The 10,590-nt window shown below is 38.9% G+C and overlaps 1 protein-coding gene across 1 annotated transcript; it reads left to right on the top strand.

Moving 5' to 3' along the window:
• Positions 1 to 1,322: 1,322 nt before the first annotated feature.
• LOC133261097 (olfactory receptor 5T2) lies at positions 1,323 to 3,923 on the top strand. Its single transcript, XM_061439662.1, has 2 exons — positions 1,323 to 1,333; positions 3,002 to 3,923. Exon 2 carries the CDS (start codon positions 3,003 to 3,005, stop codon positions 3,921 to 3,923), a length of 921 nt encoding a protein of 306 aa, XP_061295646.1. The 5' UTR covers positions 1,323 to 1,333; position 3,002.
• Positions 3,924 to 10,590: the final 6,667 nt, after the last annotated feature.

The raw sequence follows: 10,590 nt of genomic DNA, 5'->3' as shown, positions 1-10,590 counted from the left end.
GAGGAAACTTCAGGTCATTTGCAGAATAATTTAATATTTGCAGAATAATAATAAAACATAGTATCAGATATGACATGCAATCCTGTTAGCTGTTGCCTATCCCATAGGTGAATAAATACAACAGAGAAGATAGAAGACATTATATGATTTTAGTTAAATGAGGATGTGTGTATTTGTGCTCAGTTGTGTCCAACTCTTTTCAACCCCATGGACTGTAATCCACCTGGCTCCTCTGTCCACAGAATTTCCTAGGCAAGAGTACTGGAGTGGGTTGCCATTTCCTCCTCCAAGGGATCTTCCCAAAGAGGGATCGAACATGCACCTCTGGCAACTCCTGCACTGGCAGTCAGGTTTTTTACTGCTGCACCACCTGAGTGTATTCTTTTATTTACTTGACAGATGACAGATCAGTTTAAGCCAGAAACAACCATGAAAATGTCTTATTCAAAAAGCATTTGTCCTATCAGACTATCTGAGGGATTATCTTTTGCTATAATAAGGAAAACAATTATCCTTTTATTTTTGCCTTTGTGATGTACAAGCTACATCGATTACTACTGCTTCAGAATGTTTCTCTAGATTTAATATTTAGAAAAATCTTTGAAAAATGAACCTCCCTGGTGGCTCAGATGGTAAAGCATCTGCCTACAATGTGGGAGACCCAGGTTCAATTCCTGGATTGGGAAGATCCCCTGGAGAAGGAAATGGCAACCCACTCCAGTACTCTTGCCTGGAAAATCCCATGGACAGAGGAGCGTTGTAGGCTACAGTCCATGGGGTCACAAAAAGTTGGACACGACTGAGTGACTTCATTTTTTGAAAAATGCACATCAAAAAGCATGTTTTATTTGCTGGAGAGGTGAAGAATGAGGGGAAAGGACAGATAGGGAGTTTAGAATGGACCTGTATACACAGCAATATTTAAAATGGATAACCAAAAAGGACCTACTGTGGAGCACATGGAATTCATCTCAATGTTATGTGGCTGCCTGGATGGGAGGGGAGTTTGTAGGAGAACAGATACATGTATGCATATGGCTGAGTCCCTTTGCTGTCCACCTGAAACTATCACAGCAACGTTAATCGGCTATAAACTTATAAAAAATAAAAAGGTAAATAATAAAATAAATAAAATTCTCAGAAATGGAAAGTTTTATTTCACTGAGAGAAGCAAGTGGCAGGTCAGTTTCAGAAAGAACTCATGGTATTACAGGAGGTGGTGAAAAATGATGAAAAGCAGATGCATCGTGGGGGATACCTGGGATTGGATCTTGGCTCTGACAGTTATGAGAGCTTCTATAAAGGGGAAATAAAGTAACATGTACAAAAGCCCATCACTGTTGCATATGCTCGGTGCATGGCTGTTATTATTTTTCCTCTTCTTTACAAGCTTTGTGTTTCAAGATTGGATCAATATATTTGGAATATTTACCTTCTATTAGCATTGTATTTTTAGAAGAAGCTTTACATTATTTTAGAAGTTGACTCTGTATTATTAAAACCTTTGAGAATCATAGTCATTTCCTCTTTAAAATTCTGAGTCCTTTCAATATATTCTAATATTGACTAGGTTATACCTAGTATGATTTTCATTTTGGCATCCAGTAGAAAAGCCTGTTTGCAGAGAAATGGAAATGGAAACCCACTCCAGTATTCTTGCCTGGAAAATTCCATGAAGAGAGAAGTCTGGGAGGCTACAGTCCGTAGGGTCCCAAAAAGTTGGACATGACTGAGCACACACACACACACACACTTAACATCATAAGTCTTTCACTATCTAAACTTAAACTCACTGTAACATAGAAAATAGAATTATGTGATATGTGTGTGTGTGTTGGTATTACCAGAATACAAAATTTACAAAGCTTCCTTACTCTCTAAAGAAGATACCAGAGGCATGAGTGAATAGGGGAATCAAAATCAAAATCAAATTATGATACATTGCATTTCTTCCTAGCAGAATATTGTTTTGGTATGTATTAAAAATCACAAAACAAATACATGACAAGTAGATAAGGGACAAAATATCTGGATCAAGGATCTGATCACATATACTGTAAAATTATTAGTTATAGTATTAATTTTGTAATCCAGCATTTGCTAATGTTTTAAAAATATATACATTTGGTGATCAAAGTTCAATTATATGGTCATCCCAAATGTGTAACCAAACAAGACATATTTAAAGGAAATTGTTTTACATAGTTATATTTGTTGCTTTGCATATTTAATTAGCCTGTGTGACTGTGTATTATTTTATCTGCTTGAGCATGTACATGTCTTAGTACTTTGAAGAAGGAAAACTTTAGAGAGCAATATTAACATTGCCCATGGCTCTTAATCATGAGCCTGGCCTGTGAACAAATATTTTCAGTTTCTTAATCCTGTGTTATTTGTCTTGAATGAACTATATCATTGAAATGATATTAAGAATCATAATGGGGCTAATCATCTTGTGAATCAAACTCCCATTTAAAAATAATCATTCTAATAGTATCAGAAATACTAATGTTCTGATTCTACAGTTGACTAGATAGTAATTGCAAGCCATTTTACACAATAACTGAAAGTTGTGGAATGCTGCTATTCTGTTCCAGGGATCTGTACACTGATATGCTATCTTATGTGTTTGGATATCAGAGGAAAATTATATTTTATTCAGTCATTTGGTGCATTTTAATGTGATTTAGTATGAGGACAGATAATAGAATGCAGTGACAAATTAACCAGTTAACCTGATGGTTTTATAAATTACATGGATACAAGAAGTAAGTGAACACACAAATATTGGTATTTGATTCTCCAGTGAGCAACATGGACACTTTACTCACTGCTTTGTCACGTCTCCTGATCAACAACTCGGAAATGAAACATCCCCCAAAATAAATATGAGAGCATATGTCAAAATCCTTTAAGCCACATTACTGAGTCACAATGTTTTTATTATTTTGTAGTAAATGAATTGTAATTTTATGTTAAAATTTGTTCCATGAGGAGTCACCATGAAGAATACCACTGAAGTTACTATATTTGTACTGAAAGGTCTCACAGATAATCCTGAAATACAATTTATTTTATTCTTCCTGTTTCTAGCAATTTATCTCTTTACTTTGATTGGAAATTTAGGACTAGTTATATTGGTCATTGGGGATTGCCGGCTCCACAATCCTATGTACTGTTTTCTGAGTGTGCTGTCATCTGTTGATGCCTGCTATTCTTCAGTAATTACACCAAAAATGTTAGTAGATTTTATGTCAAAAAACAAAACCATTTTGTTGCCTGAGTGTACAGCACAGATGTTTCTCTCCACTACTTTTGGGACCACAGAATGCTTTCTTCTGGCTGCAATGGCATATGATCGCTACGTGGCCATCTACAACCCCCTCCTGTATTCAGCCAGCATGGCACCCAGAGTCTACGTGCCACTCATCATTGCTTCCTATGTTGGTGGCATCGTGCATGCTACTGTACACACAGTGGCTACTTTTAGCCTCTCCTTCTGTGCCTCCAATGAAATCAGACATGTCTTCTGTGACATCCCTCCCCTCCTCGCTATTTCTTGCTCTGACACTCACACAAACCAGCTTCTGCTCTTCTACCTTGTGTGCTCCATTGAGATAGTCACTGTCCTGATTGTCCTGATCTCCTATGGCTTCATTCTGTTGGCCATTCTGAGGATGCATTCCACTGAAGGGAGAAGGAAAGTCTTTTCTACTTGTGGCTCTCACCTGACTGGAGTGTCCATTTTTCATGGGACCATCCTCTTCATGTATGTGAGGCCAAGTTCCAGCTATGCCTTGGACCATGACATGATTGTGTCCCTCTTTTACAGCGTTGTGATTCCCATGCTGAATCCCATCATCTATAGTTTAAGGAATAAAGATGTAAAAGAGGCAATGAATAGAATGTTCTGGAAAATTTGATTTAGCTGTAAAGCATATTTTCACAGTAAAAATTAAAGTTAAAAAATTGAGGGTAAGGTTCTTCTATGCCTCAATATCAAGAAGATATGCTGAAAATATTTTTACATTATGAATGCATTTCTTTTCTCCCTGGATGTTTTAAAACAACAATCAACCCTCTACCTATACTATATTTATATGCAGAAAAACCCATTTGCTATCATCCATGTGCTTCTCAGTATGTTCCTGCCAATATGTGTATACATGTATGCTGACTGACACACTAGCACAGTCAAGGACATATGTATATATAATGTTTATTTTATAATGTTGTTTATTATTTTATCCTCATATAACTTGGATATATAGACTCCAATTTGCAATTTTATATAGTATTATAATTATAAATGACTAGCTTTATCAAATACTATTTGATCAATAGCAAAACCGTAGCTGAAATGACCTCATAACCTGGAGTCACTGGTATCTGACTTGACCTCCATTCTTAGATTTATACGTTGTCAGTCATCTAATCCCAGCCTGTGTTTTGGGGACCATAGATAACATGTTCAAATTCCTGGTGTTAATTCCATGCTGATTTGAGGAAGAAGTTCCTCTTTATTTTAAATTCTTTCCAAGCACAAGCATTATATCCACCTTAGATTTCTCACAGATAATAAAGTCTATGCATTAACACTTACAGAGATCATGCTGTTGCTGCTGCTGCTAAGTCACTTCAGTTGTGTTCGACTCTGCCATAGACGGCAGCCCACCAGACTCCTATGTCCCTGGGATTCTCCAGGCAAGAATATTGGAGTGGGTTGCCAGAGATCATACTTATATTCAAAAATGACAAAAGAAAACATATGAGTGAGAATGTAACAGGTTGATTCAAAGGAAATTTAGCTTATACGTTGTTAATTTTACCTTAAATTAGTGCATCCTATAAGATAAATCAATTATTCAGCGCTAAGCCTTCTTCACAGCCCAACTCTCACATCCATACATGACCACTGGAAAACCATAGCCTTGACTAGATGGACCTTTGTTAGCAAAGTAATGTCTCTGCTTTTGAATATGCTGTCTAGGTTGGTCATAACTTTCCTTCCAAGGAGTAAGCGTCTTTTAATTTCATGGCTGCAGTCACCATCTGCAGTGATTTTGGAGCCCAGAAAAATAAAGTCTGACATGGTTTCCACTGTTTCCCCATCTATTTCCCATGAAGTGATAGGACCAGATGCCATGATCTTCGTTTTCTGAATATTGAGATTTAAGCCAACTTTTTCACTCTCCACTTTCACTTTCATCAAGAGGCTTTTTAGTTCCTCTTCACTTTCTGCCGTAAGGGTGGTGTCATCTGCATATCTGAGGTTATTGATATTTCTCCCGGCAATCTTGATTCCAGCTTGTGTTTCTTCCAGCCCAGCATTTCTCATGATGTACTCTGCATAGAAGTTAAATAAGCAGGGTGACAATATGTAGCCTTGACGTACTCCTTTTCCTATTCGGAACCAGTCGGTTGTTCCATGTCCAGTTCTAACTGTTGCTTCCTGACCTGCATAAAAATTTCTCAATAGGCAGATCAGGTGGTCTGGTATTCCCATCTCTTTAAGAATTTTCTACAGTTTATTGTGATCCACACAGTCAAAGGCTTTGGCATAGTCAATAAAGTAGAAATAGATGTTTTTCTGGAACTCTCTTGCTTTTTCCATGTATGGATGTGAGAGTTGGACTGTGAAGAAGGCTGAGTGTCGAAGAATTGATGCTTTTGAACTGTGGTGTTGGAGAAGACTCTTGAGAGTCCCTTGGACTGCAAGGATATCCAACCAGTCCATTCTGAAGGAGATCAGCCCTGGGATTTCTTTGGAAGGATTGATGCTAAAGCTGAAACTCCAGTACTTTGGCCACCTCATGGGAAGAGTTGACTCATTGGAAAAGACTCTGATGCTGGGAGGGATTGGGGGCAGAAGGAGAAGGGGACGACAGAGGATGAGATGTCTGGATGACATCACTGACTCGATGGACGTGAGTCTGAGTGAACTCCGGGAGTTGGTGATGGATAGGGAGGCCTGGCGTGCTGCGATTCATGGGGTCGCAAAGAGTCGGACACGACTGAGCGACTTAACTGAACTGAGAAGACAAATCCACTGTTTAACATGGATAATGGAAATGTAGTGTCTTTCATGCCATTTTTCTGTATATTTGTATATGTGTGCCTGTTTCTTACAAATATTTTTGGAAGGTGAGATTTTGTGATCCAGTGATGGCACTGTCTTACAGTTTTGTCTAACCAAGATATGTTTGTTATATAACATACAGAAGATTTAGGAAATTAAAAAAAAAAAAAACCCTCTTGTACAATAAATAATAAGCTTCAAATGAGAGATCAAGTTGCAAAATAACACATCAATAAGAATGGAAATTGTGAAAAAAAGAATCTTAACAATGTTATGTGTGTGTGTGGTCAGTTGTTTCTGACTCTGTGACAACAAGGACTCTAGCCAATCAGGCTCCTCTGTCCATGGGATTTCCCAGCAAGAATTCTGGAGTGGATTGCCATTGCCTACTCTTGGGCTTCTTCCAGACCCAAGGATTAGACCCACATTTCCTGTATCCCCTGCACTGGCAGACGTATTCTTTACCACTGAACCACCTGAAAGCCCAACATTGTTATAGGAATACGGAATCAGTGGAGAGGTTGGCAGAGCTATGAACAAATGAAGATATTGTTAACTCTTCATGGTGCAAACAGTGCCATTGGTTACATGACAGACAAGATACAAAGGACACCAGAGGAAGCAACAATGCAACATTCAAGAATTCATATAATTGTAAAAAGTGACTTCATGGTAAAAAATCTTTGGAACTTCCTTTCTATGGTCCACAATTTATCTGTTATTTTGTTAATTTTAGAGCTAAGAATATACCATAACTTTATTAATTTTAGGACTAAGTCGATGAAGAAAGAACAGCTATGCCCTGCACTAAAGTAGTGAGTATTCTAGAAAATGATATGTAGGTTCTCTCTGTTTCTTTATCAAAGTCAAAATGATTTTAATAATCATATTACCATAAAACTATGGGCCTTGGAACAAAAATCTCATACTTTATTTCAGAATTTCAGGATTTATACTGTATACATTCATTCCTTCACTTATTCACCATTCGTCTCTTTCAGTCAGTCAGTTAGCAAGTAACTTTTGAACATCTACTGTTCAAAAGTAGATTTTGGGCTTATTTTAGAAGCTATTAATACAAAGGCAATTTATTTAGACATACTTTATATCCCACAATACTTATAGACCAGGAACTTGCAAAAGGAGAAAGGGAAAACGATGAAGGGAAAAATATACCCAACTGACTGTAGATTTCCAGAGAATAACGAGGTAAGAAAGCCTTCTTAAGAGAGCAATATACAGAAATAGAGGAAAATAATAGAATGGGAAAGACTTCAGATCTCTTCAAGAAAATTGGAGATACTAATGGAATATTTCATGCAAGATGGACTCAGTAAAGAACAGAAACGTCAAGGACCTAACAGCAGTAGAAGAGATCAAGAAGAGGTGGCAAGAATACACAGAACATTGTACAAAAAAGTTCTTAATGAGCCAGATAACCACAACAGTGTGCTCATTCACCTAGAGCTAAACATCCTGGAGGATGAGGTCAAGTGGAGCTTAGGTAGCATTATTACAAACAAAGCTAGTGGAGGTGATGGAATTCCAGTTGAGCTAACTTAAACCCTAAAAACTGATGCTGTTAAAGTGCTGCACTCAATATGCCTGCAAATTTGGAAAACTTGGCAGTGGCCACAAGGCCAGAAAAGGTCAGTTTTCATTCCAATACCAAAGAAAGGCAATGCCAAAAATGTTCAAGCTACCAAACAATTGCTTTCATTTCACATGCTGCCAAGGTAATGCTCAAAGTCCTTCAAGTTAGGCTTCAGCAGTTCATGAACCGAAAACTTCCAGATGTACAAGCTGGATATAGAAAAGGCAGAGGAACCAGAGGTCAACTTATCAAACATCTGTTGAATTATAGAAAACGAAGAGATTAAAAAAAAAAATCTACTTTTGCTTCATTTACTTTTCTTAAGTCTTTGTTAGGATTGCAACAAACTGTGGAAAGTTCTCAAAAAAAAGTGAAGTTGCTCAGTTGTGTCTGACTCTTTATATCCTATGGACTGTACCCTGCAAGACTCCTCTGTCCATGGAATTTTCTAGGTCAGAATACTGGAAAAGGGTTGCTATTTCCTTCTCCAAGGGATCTTCCTGACCAAGGGATCAAACCCAGGTCTCCTACACTGCAAGCAGACTCTTTACCATCTGAGCCATCAGGAAACTTCTTAAAGAGACGGGAATACCATATTGTCTTACCTGCTGCATGAGAAATCTGCAGCCAAGAAATGTTTAGAAATGGACATGGAACACTGGACTGGTTCAAATATGAGAAAGGAATATTAAGGTTGTATATTGTCACCCTGCATATTTAACTTATATGTAGAGTACATCATGCTAAATACAGGGCTGGATAATTCACAAGCTGGAGTCAAGATGGCAGGGAGTAATATCAACAACCTCAGATATGCAGATGATACCATTCTGATGAAACAAACCAGCAGGAACTAAGAGTTGAAAGAAGAGAGTGAGAAAGCAGGCTTAAAATGCAACATTCAAAAAACTAAGTTGATGGCATCTGGTCCCATCAGTTCAGTGGCTCAGTCATGTCTGACTCTGTGACACCATGGACTGCAGAACACTAGGCCTCCCTGTCCATCATAAACTCTGGGAGTTTACACAAACTCATATCCACTGAGTCAGTGATGCCATTCAACCATCTTGTCCTCTGTTGACCCCTTCTCCTCCAACCTTCAATCTTTCCCAGCATCAGGGTCTTTTCAAATGAGTCAGTTCTTAGCATCAGGTGGCCAAAGTATTGGGGTTTCAGCTTCAGCATCAGTCCTTCCAATGAATATTCTGGACTGACTTCCTCTAGGATGGACTGGCTGGATCTCCTTGCAGTCCGAGGGACTCTCAAGAGTCTTCAACACCACAGTTCAAAATCATCAATTCTTTGGCGCTCAGCTTTCTTTATAATCCAACTCTCACATCCATACATGACCACTGGAAAAACCATAGCCTTGACTAGATGGACCTTTGTTGACAAAGTAATGTCTCTTCTTTTTAATATGCTGTCTAGGTTGGTCATAACTTTTCTTCCAAGGAGTAAGTGTCTTTTAATTTCATGGCTGCAATCACCATCTGCAGTGATTTTGGAGCCCATAAAAAAAAAAAGTCAGCCACTGTTTCCACTGTTTCCCCATCTATTTCCCATGAAGTGATGGGACCAGATGCCATGATCTTAGTTTTCTGAATATTGAGTTTTAAGCCAACTTTTTCACTCCTCTTTCACTTTCATCAAGAGGCTCTTTAGTTCTTCTTCACTTTCTGCCATAAGGGGGGTGTAATCTGCATATCTGAAATTATTGATATTTCTCCCAGCAATCTTGATTCCAGCTTGTGTTTCATCCAGTCCAGCATATCTCATGATGTTCTCTGCATATAAGTTAAATAAGCAGGGTGACAATATACAGACTTGGAGTATTCCTTTCTTGATTTGGAGCCAGTTTGTTTTTCCATGTCCAGTTCTAACTGTTGCTTCATGACCTGCATACAGATTTCTCAGGAGGCAGGTCAGGTGATCTGGTATTCCCATCTCATTATGAAATTTCCACAGTTTGATGTTATCCACACAGTCGAAGACTTTGGCATGTTCAATAAAGCAGAAGTAGATATTTTTTCTGGAGATCTCTTGCTTTTTTTCCTCACTAAGAAGAAATCAGCAATATAGATAGCTCCAGGAAACTGAACTCAAGTGATTAAATTCATTCTAATGAGGATCTCAGACCATCCAGAACTCCAGATTCCTCTATTCTGGGTGTTTCTGGTCATCTATGTAATGAACATGACAGAGAATCTGGGAATCATCATCCTCACCAGCTTGGACTCTCAGCTTCAAATTCCTGTGTACTTTTTCCTCTGGCATTTGGCTATCATCAATTTGGGCAATTCTTCTGTCATTGCCCCTAAAATGTCGGTTAACTTCTTGGTTACAAAGAAAACCATATCTTACTATGCATGTGCAGCCCAGCTGTGTGGATTCATAGCTTTTGCTGTGGCTGAGATTTTCGTGCTGGCTGCCATGGCCTATGACCACTGTGTGGCTATTTGCAGCCCCCTGCTCTACCAGGCGGTGGTTTCTCCACGGATCTGCCTTCTCCTGGTGGCCCTTATACATGTCTGCAGTCTGACAACAGCACTGACGATTTTTCCTGTGTGTTTACCGTGTCATATTGTTCATCCAACGTGATCAACCGTTTTTATTGTGATTATGTCCCTTTGTTGCTACTGCTGCTGCTGTCGCTTCAGTCATGTCCAACTCTGTACCACCCCATAGGTGGCAGCCCACCAGGTTCCCCTGTCCCTGGGATTCTCCAGGCAAGAATGCTGGAGTGGGTTGACATTTCCTTCTCCAATGCGTGAAAGTGAAACAGGAAAGTGCAGTTGCTCAGTCGTGTCCGACTCTTCGCGACCCCACGGACTGCAGCCTACCAGGCTCCTTCGTTCATGGGAGTTTCCAGGCAAGAGTACTGGAGTGGGTTGCCATTGCCTTCTCTAGGGAATCTTCC

This window comes from Bos javanicus, chromosome 15 (assembly GCF_032452875.1).
Source record: "Bos javanicus breed banteng chromosome 15, ARS-OSU_banteng_1.0, whole genome shotgun sequence".
Classification (NCBI taxonomy): Eukaryota; Metazoa; Chordata; class Mammalia; order Artiodactyla; family Bovidae; genus Bos; species Bos javanicus.
The sequence above is the reverse complement of the archived record's forward strand: the minus strand, read 5'-3'. Positions and strand labels throughout refer to the sequence as shown.